Source organism: Cinclus cinclus, chromosome 5 (genome assembly GCF_963662255.1).
Source record: "Cinclus cinclus chromosome 5, bCinCin1.1, whole genome shotgun sequence".
In the NCBI taxonomy this organism is placed as follows: domain Eukaryota; kingdom Metazoa; phylum Chordata; class Aves; order Passeriformes; family Cinclidae; genus Cinclus; species Cinclus cinclus.
In genome coordinates, this window is record NC_085050.1 from 51588375 (window position 1) to 51603761 (window position 15387).

The 15387-nt window shown below is 36.2% G+C and overlaps 1 protein-coding gene across 1 annotated transcript in view; it reads left to right on the forward strand.

The window, feature by feature from the left end:
- The window catches only part of CENPE (centromere protein E), a 41089-nt gene that overhangs the window by 7876 nt on the left and 17826 nt on the right, over positions 1–15387 (forward strand). The window contains exons 13-30 of the mRNA XM_062493811.1: positions 1035–1193; positions 1544–1691; positions 2702–2796; positions 3106–3162; positions 3243–3410; positions 5393–5467; positions 5716–5838; positions 6149–6283; positions 6841–7018; positions 7475–7629; positions 9034–9348; positions 10104–10415; positions 10597–10755; positions 11237–11446; positions 11982–12269; positions 12377–12535; positions 13315–13557; positions 14088–14297. Coding sequence (XP_062349795.1) covers positions 1035–1193; positions 1544–1691; positions 2702–2796; positions 3106–3162; positions 3243–3410; positions 5393–5467; positions 5716–5838; positions 6149–6283; positions 6841–7018; positions 7475–7629; positions 9034–9348; positions 10104–10415; positions 10597–10755; positions 11237–11446; positions 11982–12269; positions 12377–12535; positions 13315–13557; positions 14088–14297 — 3189 coding nt within the window. The remainder of the gene's footprint in view (positions 1–1034; positions 1194–1543; positions 1692–2701; positions 2797–3105; positions 3163–3242; positions 3411–5392; positions 5468–5715; positions 5839–6148; positions 6284–6840; positions 7019–7474; positions 7630–9033; positions 9349–10103; positions 10416–10596; positions 10756–11236; positions 11447–11981; positions 12270–12376; positions 12536–13314; positions 13558–14087; positions 14298–15387) is intronic.

Sequence of the window (15387 nt, forward strand, 5' to 3'; positions counted from 1 at the left end):
CTATTTGGAGACTACCTGTTTTAAACCAAAAGCAGTTAAATTTGGAGGGGGAGGTGAACTCTTTAAAGTGATATCTGCCATTATTATTGAGAGAATAGAAATTGGTGATGAATAGTCTTGAGCAACTAATGATAGTCAATATCTCTGTGTGCAGACTGAGGCTGAATGTGATAAACTGACAGACTTGTTAATTGGTGACACCTAATCAGTAGGTTAACATAATTAAGAAATAGAAATTTGGGATGCCTTATAGCATCCTTTAACTGATCAAAAGAAACAATTCATATAATTAATGTAAGAAGTGACTGAGTGTCTCTTAAAGATACCAACTGCATATTATTTCCTCTCTTACTGTTGTCTAACTTCAGTTTGAGTTGCAGGAAGTTGCAGCTGCATGAATATCACTGGCAAAACTTAGGTTATGTGAACATGGAAATTGCATTTTGAAAATGAACAATAGTAACTTCTCACCAAACAATGTAGTCTGACGTTTTTCCTTCTCTAAAAATCAATGGGGCTGTGGAACAAACAGTCTTGCAAGTCTTGTTAGACCACAGACAATAAAACATAAAGCATAGGAAAATAACAATGCTGAACAAGTGCATTAAATCAAAGAATGCACGTTTTTTATTGCAAATTATAAATATTCTTAGAGAAAATTTTTAGAAAAATTATTTCTTATTTTTAATGATAGTGAATTTCTAATGTGAACTTGGAGTATGTTTCCTATCTTCTGTGATAGCAGGCAGTGAGTTATATTTGAAAGAAGGCTTTTTTTTTTTTTTTTTTTTTTTTTTAACCCGAAAAATCAGAGGCTGTATTTTTTCTGGCAGTTTTGGGCACTCTTAAATACTAAATCTGCAGTCAAATTGTAGACTAAATTGTTAGTTTCATTATTAAAGACTAAATTTTTCTCTTTCAGACTTGAGAGGGTGTGTGGGTAGTTGTTTTTAAGTATCAGTAATTGTGTATCTTCTATAGGAGTGGTTTCTGCTCTTAAAATGTCAGTTTGATTAATATTCTGTTTATGGAAGGTGTCTTCAAAAACTCAGATTCATGCAATGGAAAAGGACCAATTGGCCCAGCTCTTGGAAGAAAAAAATTCCCTTCAAAAAGTACAAGAGGATAGAATACGAAACTTGACTGAGATGCTGGTGACTTCTGCTTCCTTTTCCTCAAAACAGGATGTTAAAGTAAGCACCTGTTCCAAATCTTACCTAATAATTCTGAAATGCTTTAAAAAGGTAACATTAAATACATAGGTTTGTATTGATAATGACGACTAATGATGGGCAATTTTCACTTTTTTCATCATCTTTTCAAAGGACTAACTTTTAAATTAACTTTTGACTGTCAATTCAGTATTGCTTTGTGGTGAACAGACTGCAGGGACTTTTTTATTTTCCAGCTAATTTTGAGGAAACTGCAAAATACTGTCTAGTTGACTGCTGATACAAGTTCTGATACAGAACTAACCTGAGGCAACATTTACTGTCTACCTAGTGGTTTTGTTTTATCACTTTTTTTCTAAATACTCTTAAAGGCCAAGAGAAGAAGAAGAAGAGTTACTTGGGCTCCTGGTAAAATAAACCAGGCAAACATGAGCTTTTTTGAAGACTTTGAAAATGCAATGCCAACTGAAACAAAAAAAATGAAGTTGTCTCTGCCAGCAGTACCAGATGTGGAGGACTGTAAGTAACCAGATGGTCTTTGAGGTCCTTTCCAACCCAGACCATTCTGTGGTCTATTTAGTTTTCTGTGAAATTCTCGATAAATATCTTTGCATGCATTGCATTACATTTCCCAAAGGGAATAAGTTGATCCTTTGATAATACAAATGAAAAAACAAATTAACAAGACTACAAGTGTTCTTGTACACACTTTTCAATGAAAAGTGCTTCTACCACCTCAGCTTCCCTGGATATTGAGCTTTTGATTTCTTAAAACTAAAGGGGAGAATTGTGAGGCAAATGGCAGGGTCTACAAACACTTGCCATACAGCCTACCCACATCCCCTATTTTTTGGGAAAGTGTTCTTTAACACAGACTATCCATTTCAACCCATGTTCTCTTCCCAAAAAATGGAGAGGTGTGTATGTAAAATCCCCAAGTCCTGAACAAGAATAGGAAGTCATTACTCAAAGAACAGATTGAGACAGAGAAATTCAAGATTCGTAAGAGGAGTGAACTGAAAATTGAAAAAGAAAATTTCTAAGGCAATTGAACTGAAGGCAAGTGGAAAATTTAGCAGTATTGTTGCTGAATTGTATCTTATATCCTTATTATCTCTCCTGTCAAACATATTTGCTTGTACATGGATTGTTTCTGGGCTTTTTTCCTGTTTGGGGGTGGGGTGCTTTTTTTTCCTTAGATCTTGCAGGTTGCTGTTGAGTGGTTCTTTCCTTGATACTCAAACTTTTCCTAGTCTGTAGTTAAGTATATATTCTGGATTTGGTTTTTGGTTTTGTTTTTGTTTTTTTTTTACTTCATTAACTTGTGATGATGGTCAACATAAGTAGAGGGACTTCAGTGGTGTTCCCTACAATAACAGAAAATCATGAGAGTCAGAAGTCTGACTCAGTGTACTGTCTTTTTGCCATTGAATGATTGTTTTCAATGTGGTAAAATTATTTCATCAGAAAATTCTTAATGTTTAGTTTAAAATCTACTGGTGCTTTTTTTAATATACCTTTCTTTTCAGCTACCTTAGAGAATTCTGAGTATGAAAGCACTTGCCTGCTGGCTCCTGATCAAATTTCAGAAGCAGAATGGATTGCTGGTCCTAATATGAATTGGGTAACATCATAATCTGTTTTGACTTTCTGGTACTGTGCATATGCGTAACACGCTTCTCAGTAAGATCAGCATTATTCTTCTGTAGAACACCAGTAGTCTGTGTCTGCAGAATTATTGAAACTGGTTAGAAAGTCTCTTGGACATCTCTGTGAAGGTGTGGTATGGTTCTGTGCTTCTGTGGGTTTGTGGCAAATGATCCAGTCAACTTTGGTCTTTAAACAGGACTAGCTATGAAAAGAAAAGCAACAAGGAATATTATACTGAACTTGTTAGATCTTACAGATCTGCTGAGAGTGTTTCTTTTTCTAGACCCAGAAAGACTTTGAAGAATCTGTGCAACTCTGTGAAGCATTAGCACTAGAAAAGGTAGGACTGTTCTGGATTTTCTAGAAATAAGGCTGACGTTGCAGCAACAGCTTCTTAAGTTCCTTGTTCCACTTCTTCAGGATATCGCTGTAAATGAGGTCAATGCCCTGCAAGCTAACTTCAATAACTTAGTGCTGGAAAATGAGCAGTTGAAGTCAGAAATAAATGAAATGAAAGAGAAACTGAAGGAAAAAACAGAAATAGATGAATTTGAAGCCCTGGAAAAGCAAGCACAAAAAGATCATGAGGTATGGTGCATTGAAATAGAGAGATATGAATTCTCTATGCTCAAATGCTTCCTAGAGTTTATTCAGTGTGCATAGCCTTGAATATTGATTCAGAAATAGATGGTGTTGTAAGCTACATTCAGCAAAAGAAGGAGTGAACCCAGGATTTAAACTGGATTGACTTGGAGTGTAGAATTCAGACAAGTTTTCAGAGAGTTGCATACTGAAGCCTGGTTAAACATGTATTTATGTATATATATGTATATGTATGTTATTTTTATAAATGTGTGATCTGAATTTCATTCTAGACTTCTGTGAGGCAGTTGTTTTGCTGTATAAATACATTTTAGAACTGTTTTGAAGTTAAAGTATGGTTGCTAATCCATATTTCCCATTTTTCTTGGGCAAAGCATCTTGTCTTATATTCCAAGATAGATAGTTAATGCTCATTTTGGTAATCCATGGACTATATGATCATTAACTTTTAACATATTATTTAACTTAGTCATGAAACTCTTTTAAAATAATAGAGTAGCAATAGGAAAATCAAAACAGTATTTTGTGCCAGGAAGTCACAAAATATGTGAGGTTATCTACTGGGTAATTTAGAATATAGGAAATGCTGACTTTCAGTTCAGCGCTTTGTGTAGTTGCTGGAGATGCTCCTTGTTTGTCCAAATGTTTATGCTCTGATTCTGTAGTGGAAAATACTTACTGCTTATATTAGGTTCTACCTGCCTGAAGTCTGGACTGTGAAATGAGTTATGGCAAAAAGAAGCAAACAATTTTTTAAAAAAGTAACTTGAGGTATTGAGACATGGATGTATTATTCCATTTCTTTCCCAGTACCTTTGCTGGACATTACTTGTGCCCATTAGTCTGTATAATATCTTCTGATCATGACACTAATGTTGAAGTTTGTTACAACCATTTGCCTATTTCAGGTTACAAAATAACAATGTCACTGCTTATTTGCATTGTGTTCCCTGCAATGATTTATGGATCTTAAAGAAAATGGTTCCATAACATTACCATTTAGCTTAGTATTCTTTTTAGAAGACCCCTTCAATGCTAGGCTGAATGTACTGTCTTCCTTAGCTAATGTTTAACAAATCCTAAGTTACAGTGCTCCCTGCAAAGCTTTTGGGTATCTAATAACAGATGTAATGTCTAAAGTAGTTTCCATTGCAAGAATTGGTTTTTTTTGAATGGATTTGTTTTCAGATGTCTGAAGACAGTCCATAAAATGTAAGCATTTATTGATACCCATGTAGTAGATTAATTATAGCAATACTGAAAGGTCACATAGTTCACCAAATACATTAGATGAAATATATCAGGTTATACAGATAAACTACATAGGAATACTCACAGGAGAGTGCTTTTTTAAAGCTTTAAGCTGGTCTTAAATTTGTGGATTGCATTTTCTTACCTTTGCTTGTGACTATACATAAGTACTTGTAGGTGAGTGCTTATTGTAGAACTTTTCTAAAAAAGACCAAAAGAAAGAAATTGAAAAAGCTCCTATCTGGTCTTCTACTTGTGACTTCTTTCAGAGAATGTCACTGAATGTGTTCATGGCTTGTTTTACTTCCATTTTGGCTTCTCATTCCTGTTAGTGAATATATTAAATCATAAATATCTGCATGTGTCATAAAAAGCTGCTTTACATGACTAGAATTTGAAGTGTTGTATCTGTACAATTTCTGCATTAATTGCTTTGATCATGTTGCTCTTGCTTGTCAAACTATTGCAGATTAAATTGCACTTGAATTCATTCTAATCACTGGGAAGCTAAAACAGAGTGTTGCGTCTCATGTATGCATTTTGAAAGAATATGTAGCATCTTGCTTTGTAGCTGTTTAAGTAGATGTGTGAGTATATACTAATAAAAAAGAAAACACAAGATAGACATGGCTTGTTTTCATGTTTTTGGCAACTAAAACTACTGGTGTGGGTGCTTTCTAACATCCTCTGCAATTATGCTTTAATTTGCTCCACAGATTCAACTAATGCATGAAATTGCCAACTTAAAGAATCTAGTTTCAAATGCTGAAATGTACAATGAGGAACTTGAGGTGAGCCTCTCTATGAATTAACAGGTAGTAAGACTTGTATGAAATATGCTTGGTTTGTTTAGCTTGAAATACCATACATGCTGAGGACAAGCTAGGCATCACTGTGCTTGGGTTAATCTTACCAGCTATGAGGAGGATATGTCTAAAAACCATGAATGCTTTCTGTGTAGGTTTTGATAAATTCTGACCTGAAAAACCAGACAGCACTAGAATCTTCTTTCCCCCCTTTTTTTTCCTCCAACTTTTAGGCAGAAATAAATTCCAAACTGGAACAGCTAAAAGAGAAAGAGAACAAAATAAAAATATTACAGAATCGTGTGGAAGAATTGCAAAAAGGAGGAGTGGGGAAAAAGGAGACATCTTTTTCAATGGTAAACTTGATTTTTCTGCTGGGTTGAGAGATGACTTTGTTTTTTCTGAGTTGGGTTAAATTTGGGTATAGCCTTGGTATGATGAACTTCTGCTTCCCTACAGATCTTAGGAAATTTTGTTTTACAAAGCTTAAAATGCTAATTGCTACATATCATACAGCAGTACTCTGGGGAAGTCTACTCCTCCTCTGAAGAGTAAAGCTATTGAGTTTTCTAGGCCTTCATTTACATTTTAACCACGTTAAAATGAACACATTTGCCTTATTATCGCTCTATAGGCTTGTGCTTCTTTGAGTGTTGTCTTTTTCAGGGAGATTCTGATAAACTAATAGAAGAAATTCAGCAGCTGAATAAATCCCTCTTAGACAGTGAAACCATAGCCTTGGATGCCAAAAAGGAATCTGCTTTTCTCAGAAGTGAAAATTTGGAATTGAAGGAGAAGATGGCAAGTACTTGTTGAACTGCATTTATAGCTGTACAAAACGCTGTTAAGGGCCTGTCTGTTTTCAGACTAGTGAAGAAGACCATCAGTGTGGTGGACCACTCATCCTTAGCTTTCTCCAAATACTCCAAGTAATACTTTTATTATAAAAAGAAAGTAAAGGCTTTTTCTACAGGAGTGGATGGTTAGTTTTAGATTTACGAGGAGAGACAGCAAGCAAAGAAGCAGTCTTAAGGGCGTTATTAGTACATACAACTTCAGACCTAATTTTACCAGAAAATGAAAGAGAGTAAGAGATGTGGACTCAGAAGTGGGATGGAACTTACTTTGAGCTTTGAAGGAGTGAAAACAAAATAGTAGCAGCAGTTATGGCCCTGACCTCTAAGGCATGTTTTGTTAGAGGACTCTGACAGGAATGCAGTTGTTAAGATGGGCATTATTCTCCCATATTTATCAAGGTCAGAGTGACCACAGAAATTGTACCGGATTCATTATTTAAATGTAAAGTACATAGACTTTTATTTTGTGTGTGACTTGCCTGTTGTATTGTTTTCTTGAAGAATGACATCCTAAACAACCACAACAAAATGCAAAAGGATGTTCAATTATATCAAAGCCAAATAGAAGCGGGAAAAGCCAGTTACCGAAAAATGCAAGCTGACTTGCAGAGAGAGCTGCAATCTTTGTTTCAAGAAAATACAAGACTAACTTCACTGATGGAGGGTAAAGTTCCAAAAGGTACTGTTCCAGGTGGTGCTTTTTCCCTGCTCCATCTCTACTCCCTTTTCCCTGTAGTGGTGGGAGGATAGGCAAGGCTCTTGTCTTCCTCAATACATGGAGACTCTGTTGGCATAAAACAACCAGAGTATCTGGTATTACTGGCATGGAGTAACTACTTGAGCACTTCCTTGAACATTCTGGAAAATTGAAGCTTACGGAATATTTTGCATTTTGCACAGTCAAGTTAATGCAGATTGTTGGAGAGAATCTAAAGTAAACTGGATATCAACCTAATGAGCGCTGAGAAAATTCCAGACTAGGAACTTAGTCTTTTAACGGTGGGCAACAGTAAAATGTACTTTTCTGGAATTATAATGATTCGACGTCCAGAATGCATTTTAAATCTTGTGCTTAATTTAAAATATGTTTTTTTTTCTCTTGCACCCACTTACTGGTCTAAACTTAATTTTCTAGATTTGCTTTCTCATGTGGAACTGGAGAAAAAGGCAGCTGACTTAAAAGGAGAACTAGAAAGTGCTTTGAAAGAGAATGCGCTTCTACAAAAACAAGTAAATGAGCTATCAGAATTTCAATCTCTGCAAAATACTGTTGAGATGCAAAAGAAAGAGGTAAAAAGAAAATATATAACCTTTTTTCTTGGCTTTGTATTGTACTTCATTGGTTATGTACTAATGAAGGTCTGTTGGATATGAGGTTTCTAAAGTCAAAAATTGTTGCGTCAACCTGAGATTTTACAGTTAGGTTTGTTAAATTATTGATTCTTAAATATTTAATATTTGTACCTAGGAGTAAGTTTGTTTAGTTTAATATGTTTAGTCACTGATTACTACACTTAATCATGATTTTCTACATTTGCATGTTTATTTGCTATGACAAATACTACAACTGAATGTATTGATAGAATGGTGTTTGATCCTGGACACTATTCTAAAACTGATTTTTTTTTATCTGAGCAAAGAGAAAATGTTAAGATGTCTTAGCAGAAATTCTGCTTGAGAATTGAGAGATTTACTTTGCAAATTCTGGAAAACTTGCTAGGAAACTTCTTTATATCCTGGCAGGTAAGGGTAGACTGAGTATGCTGAAAATTTTTAGAGGGCTTTTTGCAGATACTTTCTAGCTTACTTTGTTCTAAGAACCACTTGCTACAAAGTATGTGCAGTGAAAATTATTCAGGGCAAGTAGTCTACAAAGTCATTAATGCTTTGCAAAGTTCCAAACCCTCCAAGGGTCTATTTCCACGAATCAGCAAAATGTAATTAGATGTTAACTTAATCTCTGTGCTCATGTCCTTTACTGCATTAGTGTATAACTCTGAACTCTGTATCAAATGCTGGTTAGCTTTCTTCACATTTTGGTCAAGCTAAACAATCCTTCTGGACCTGGGAACCAAGGTCACGCCATTTGCCTCAGGCCCTGGAAAGAATAAACAAAAGTAGATTGGGGAAGGAAGAGAAGCAAACCGGGGGAACGTGACTTCATTACTTGAAGCTATAATTGGACAATTAACCTCTGATATGCAAACTTACATCTGTCTGAGAAAACTTGTGACTGTTTTCCATCTTGGGTTTAGCCTCTGCCAGGCTTTTGCAGTGCCCAAGGTGTATCCTTTGAAGGCCTTTAATAAATACTTTATTCTCCAACTCTGTCTAGCCTCTGTTCTAGGTAGCCAGTCCAAGGCATCAATATAATGAAAGTATTGATACAAGTAAATATCCAGTTTAGGAGTCCAGTCTTCGCTCAAACACAGGAAATAGGAAGTACTGAAGAACATCTAGAGTGAGAAGAGAGATTTCAGGACTTGGGAAAGGGGCTTGACTTGTCTTCCTTATCCTTTAAGGATTGTTTGCTAGACAGTTCCCTACCAACAGAGCAAAACCCAATGTATTGTGCTGTATGTTTGCCTGTACTTTATTTCCTGTATCTTCACATGGATCTGGTTTTTGTTATGTAGTTCTGACAATTAGTGATTTAGAAACCACCATATATTAATATTGTTTTTCTGTTGGCAGATTCTTGAAAAATGTGAGGAGTTACGCTTATTAAAATTGGAAAATGAAAAACTGCTTTCTGAAGTAGCTGATAATGAAATTAGACTTAAACATATGTCTGAAGAAATTGAAAAATCAAAAGACAGTCTCACAGATGCACAACTGAAATATGTGAAGTCTAATGAGGAATATGTAGCACTTAAACAGCTCCATGAAGAAATAGAACAAAAATATATAGCTGTATCAGAAACCAGTGAACTAATGAAGCTCCAAATAGAATGCCTATCTAAAGAAGCACAAGAGTCTAAAACAATTTTGGATGAAGTGAAATTAGAGGTCAGTGTCAGCTTGCTCCTTTTTATATATGAGACTTAAGAAATTAATTGATAATACTAAAAAAAAGGTTTTGGAGAAATACTCTTAAAGGTATAAATGACAATTATCACTGACTTCCTCTGGCATGAGTGGGTACTACTTATTCTGTGACAGGAGTATATCGAAGGATTAGTCAGCTCAGTGGTCTCTTTTTGTAGGCAAAGAAATATGTGTTGCTCCAGATTCTTCTGTAACTGACCTTTTAATTCTTCTTTTCCCATTCTCAAGTAATGTCTTTATTATGTAAAGTTTTTTTTCTATCTCACCTACTCTGTATAAAGTCATAGAAACAAAGCTTGCTCATTGGGAACTGGAGATCTTTTAGAACACAAATTTGTTCAAACCAGAAAGAATCACCATGGAAATTTGCCATTGGAATGGAAAAATAAAAATAAAAAAATTTAAAAGAGAGCAAGTTAAACATGCATATTTTTGACCAAGCTTTGGGCACTGCTCTGGCTGTCCTATTTCAGCTGTGGTTTTGATAATTCCTAAGCTATGCTACATTTTCATGTGTATGTTTTAGTAAGACTTTTGCTGCTAGGGAGCCATCACAGGAAGTTTCCATAATCAAATGCGTATTTATTGTAGGCAAGAGTATAAGCAGTGACTTAAAGAGAAATTATAACCTTTCTAAGCTCGTAAAAGAACATGTATATATAATGGAGTTCTGCATTACAGTCAAAGTGTCTGTCCTTTTCCTTTGCAACCTAAAGCTCTCTAGCAAAGTGAAAGAACTGGAAGAAAAAACAGCAGAACAAAAACAATTTCTTGAGCTAAGAGAAGATCTTATTCGAACTCAACAGAAGTTAAATGAAATGGAGCAATTAAAAGAGGAAGAAAGGATTAGTGAAATGAGACGGGAGGCTGAAGATTTGGAGATCCAGGCGGTCTTGCAGCAGCTTACAGAATGCCAGGAGGAAATAAAAACTCTAACCCAAGAAAGAGATGACCTGAAACAAAAAGAGAAATCTCTCCAAGCTGAGACAGAACAACTCAGAGAGGATATAAAGGACACTGTTTCAATGGTAGGGATTTTGCATTTTTAGAAACAGATCATACATGTTAGGAGAAAGACTTAGACTTATAAATTATATTCAGCTATTTAGGAGAAGGAGTTTGTGTGGTTGCTTATAATCAAGAAATGCTTACTAATGTTGCAAAATATATGTGTTTTCTTTGTGGATTTTTCTCTCTTGTATTCTAAAGAACATCTTGGCACATGAAGATTTGAGAAATACGCAGAATTCTCTGAAGGAATCCCAGAACACTATCAAGAAGTTAGAAAAAAATATTTCTGAAAAAGAGTCTCAGATTCTGAGTGTTGAAGAGGCACTAGGGAAAACCATTAAAGAACTCCAAATACGGGTAAAACTTTATGCAATAATTGAAACAAGTGCAGTTAATCTGCTTGTAGTGTCTTCTGTGTGTCCTTGAACACTCTGTAGGCTCTCAGTAGCAAGTGAGCAAGAAAACAGGACTGCTTAATTCAAGTCTTTGCCAGCTGCTGATGTTTGTGTAGAGCTTCAGGGTTCAATGTACAGTCTAATAAACCTTTGCTTAACTTATGTGCCCAATGGTTGTGGATTTGAGTGGTGGCACTGGATGGGATATGGAAGGGGACAAGAGGGTTACTTAAGTATAGAAATTAGGTTGATTTATATTTAAAATATAAATAATTTCATGTTTATAAGTCCCAATGAGAGGTGTAGCAAATGATTGTCAATGGCAGCTTAGATCCCAACATATTGCAAAAGACTGTTAAAAATACCATAGGAGAGTGAATCAAACAAAATTTGGCATTTAATTTTGAATTGATGAAAACGCTGTTTTACATATTTTTAAATAGATCTCACAAATGACTGAAGAAATTAGAATCATCACATCAGAGAAAGATCAGCTTGCTGAGGAGAGATCAGAAAGTAATAGATCTCAACAAAGTGATCAGCTTCAGGTGCAAAAGGAACAAATCAATTTCCTTACTCAAGAGAACCGTTCATTGCAGGAGAAGCTGGACAGTCTGCTTTTGCAAAAAGAAGAGTTTGGGGAAGGAACTTTGGTAATTATATTAAAGCTGTAATGGGAAGCTTGCTTATTAAAACTTAGACTTCAGTGAAGTAATTTCAGAACACACAGCAGAAAAGGGTTCTGGGTAATAGACTGCACCTCATTGAATTCCAAGTTCATTATGGTTTACTTGAGATGTAGGCCACCCATATTGTTTATATAAGATAGAGAAGTATCTAGTAGGATAATGAATATACATGGAATATTAACATGATGCAGGGTAGTAATGATCTCTACTGATCTGCACAGGAATGTTCTATAATTAAATCGATAAAACTAATAACGGCTCATCTGAAAAGGGTGATTCAGCTCTTTTATAACATAGCTGAAACCAAATTTTTCCTGGCCCTGAAAGGGACACTGCACCCAACATTCCTGTATTTGGATGTGCTGATTGCACTTCTGTGTGTGTATTTTTATAGCAGTGTTGATGTCTGTTATACAGTGGTCCACCTGTCAAAGGTGTCAGGTAAGTTTTTCCTACAGCTGCTTCCTGAATATGTTTGCTTGAATCTCTTACAAAATAGATACCACAGGTTCAAGCACAATCTACGGAGCAAGAGTTACTCCTTCTGAGAGAAGAGCTGAGCCAGGCACAAAGGAAATTGCATGAAATGGAGGGCGCAAAGGCCAGTGAATATCAAGAAGAATCTGAAAAAATAGAAAGAACAGATGCTATTCCAAAACCACATGACTCGCAGGAAGTCGGCACCCAGACGAAAAGAGGAGATGATGAAGATTTTAAAATGCAACTGGAAAATCTCCAGGATGAGAGAGACCAGCTAAGAGAAACTCTGCAGGAGACAATTAGCAAGGTAATAAAAGTAGTCCTATTCCTGTAGGGGAACAGATTTAGTAGATTTCTGTCTTGGAATTTGGAAGAGGTGTTCAGGTGTTAAACGTACTTTAATTGTGTCCAAAGAACTCGGAGATGCAGGAGGAGTTGAGATGTGCTCATGAATCTCTTGGACAACGTCAGGAGACAATTGTGGCGCTGAAGGGAAGTATTTCAGAGAAAGAAAATCAGCTCTCAAAACTTCAAGAGGCATTGGAGGAAAAAACTGATGAACTGCAGCAGAAGGTCAGAAGCATTTTTGGCAAGAAAACCAGAAGTTCTCTTGGGTTTTGCTGCTTGTGTCTACAGCCAACTTCAGTTTGTAGGGCCCCAGTAGATGTAATGAACAAACCCATTTTTTGTAACTAAGTAGGTGTTGTTGCTGAATGACTGAACTTTATTTGGAATCAACAATGCACTTTTGAGTTCTGTGCATTTGCCCAGTCTGGAAGTTTTTTACAGTCCTGTAATGGAATGTAGCTATGTAATTCTGAAGATCCTTGAGCAGCTTTAAGACAGCTAAGCTCATTCTTTACTTTATTTCACTATTATGAATTTGTTCTCCACTTTTTGTTTTTGTGCCTGAAGCCAGTGTGGATTGTAGGCTTCATTGTAGCATATCGTAATGTCTCCTGTCTGCTGTGGATACAGCAACTGAGGCATTTTTATGGCTTTAGGATGTCTTGCATGCTTTTCCACGTTTACTTTTGCCTACCGCTGAGGCAGAAGTGCTGACATCTGATTGGCTTGAAGAAAAATTGTTATATCGTTTTTGACTTAGTAGAATGGGAAACCATTGGGGATGTCTCCTTGAAGCAATCCATCTACAACAACCCATGTGTACAGGCAGTGCTTCTGAGTGATGATCCAAGAACAGTCTTCAATCCAAACCTCATTGGTGGGACAAGAAAATTTAGGAACTTAGAATGTTACTGGTTGTGTTTTTCTCCAAAGTGTCAAATCATTTTTGCCCGTGAAGAAGGTGATTATAAATACTAATCCGGGTTTGGATTTGTTCTTTCCAGCTCACTGAAGTCACTGAAAACCTGACTCGTGTCTCAGCCGAGTATGGCAACCTCCTGGCAGAAAAGGAACAAACTGAAAGGGCAATGAATGAGCAAGTGTGTCAGCAGCTTGAGAGAATCACTTTACTTAACAAGGAGAAAGATGAGCTACAGCAAATGGTACAGACGTGTAAAGAAAGGGAAGAACGTTTGTTGAAGGTTCAGAGGCAGTCAGAGATTTTGACGGACAGCCTAACAAACAAGGTGAGGAGCTTTGGTGTTTCGTCACTGTATTTGTATTCTGACGTTTTGTCACTGATGTGTCAAATTCTTGCTCAACATAAATCCCATTGAAGTTTTCATTCTCAGCGCATCATTTTTATGGTTGGCAAACAATCATGAATATGGGCAAAGGATTTTGTCCTAAGGTTCCTTTACCGATATTTAGCCGTGACATCCTCAACCTGTCTCAGCCTTGTAACCCGCTGGATTGGTCCAGATGTGGAATGAATGTGATTTTATGATATGTGTGTATGTTTAATATAATGATCAGTACCTGAACATGTATTCCAGCTTTTTTCAAAGGCACCGCGTAGACAGCATGAATTTAGCTGGGTTTTGAATCCTTGGTGCTTTTCACATTTTGTGAACAACAGGTTTGTCTTGGAAGATTTACTACTTTGGTTATATTATTTTGATGTTAAGAACACTGTAGGAGAGTGAATCAAACACAACTAGGCCTTCAATTTTGTTTTGAATGGATGAAAACACTGTCTCTACATATTTTTAAATAGATCTCAGAAATGACTGAAGAAATTAGAATCATCACATCAGAGAGAGATCAGCTTGCTGAGGAGAGATCAGAAAGTAATAGCTCTCAACAAAGTGATCAGCTTCAGGTGCAAAAGGAGCAAATCAATTTCCTTACCCAAGAGAACCATTCATTGCAGGAGAAGCTGGACAGTCTGCTTTTGCAAAAAGAAGAGTCTGGGGAAACAACTTCGGTAATTATGCTAAAGCTGAAATGGGAAGCTTGCTTGTTTAAACTTATGCTTGAGTGAAATAATTGGCAAAGGACACTGCAGAAAAGTTGCGTACTTGACTGCAGACCATTAAACACCGGATTTATTGTTTACTTGAGATATAACACCCCATATTCATATATATATATATATATATATATATATAGATATAGATATATATATATATATATATGAACATCTGGTACCAGAATGTGACGGGTGCTTTTCTGTAAGTAAAATACTGACTTGATACAGGATGGTGATTTTCTGCATCTGTCTGCACATGGATGTGGTTCTTAGAATCAAGTAAGTAGAAGCTACAAGTTGCTCATCTGGAAAGGGTAATTGTGCTTTATTTAACTATATGTAGAACTGACTTTTTCCTGGCAGTGAAAGGGACATCGCAATCAACACTTTCTAGAACTGCATGTGCTGGTTGTACCTCTGCGTGTAGGTATGCATACATGAGCATATAAAATGTGAACTTCAAAAGAAAAGTAATGTATGAGCATTTATTGCAGTATTGAAGGGGCACTGGACAAATGTCAAGTAAATTATTTTCTGGACCTACCTAGCATTATATAATGCTGAGCCTTAAAATTGAGATAAGGTCTCGAGTTTTGAGACAGGAGAGGTTTATTGTTGGGCTTTTTTGTTGCTGATTTTCCCCGCTCCAGGCTTAAACTATGACAGTGGAATTCTGCTTTTGGTACTGTCTTTCAGAAGTTTTTGCTTCAAGTTTTGTTTTTACGTGTCTATTATTTCAAGAAACTTAAATTGAATATGGTGGTTGGTCCAATTTTAATATTCTGAAAAATTACAAATCTCTCTAAAGTAGTGTTGCTGTCTGTTGTACAATGGTCCACCTGTCAAAGGTGTCAGGTAAGTTTTTCCTACAGCTGCTTCCTGAATATGTTTACTTGAATCTCTTACAAAATAGATACCACAGGTTCAAGCACAATCTACGGAGCAAGAGTTACTCCTTCTGAGAGAAGAGCTGAGCCAGGCACAAAGGAAATTGCATGAAATGGAGGGAGCAAAGGCCAGTGAATATCAAGAAGAATCTGAAAAA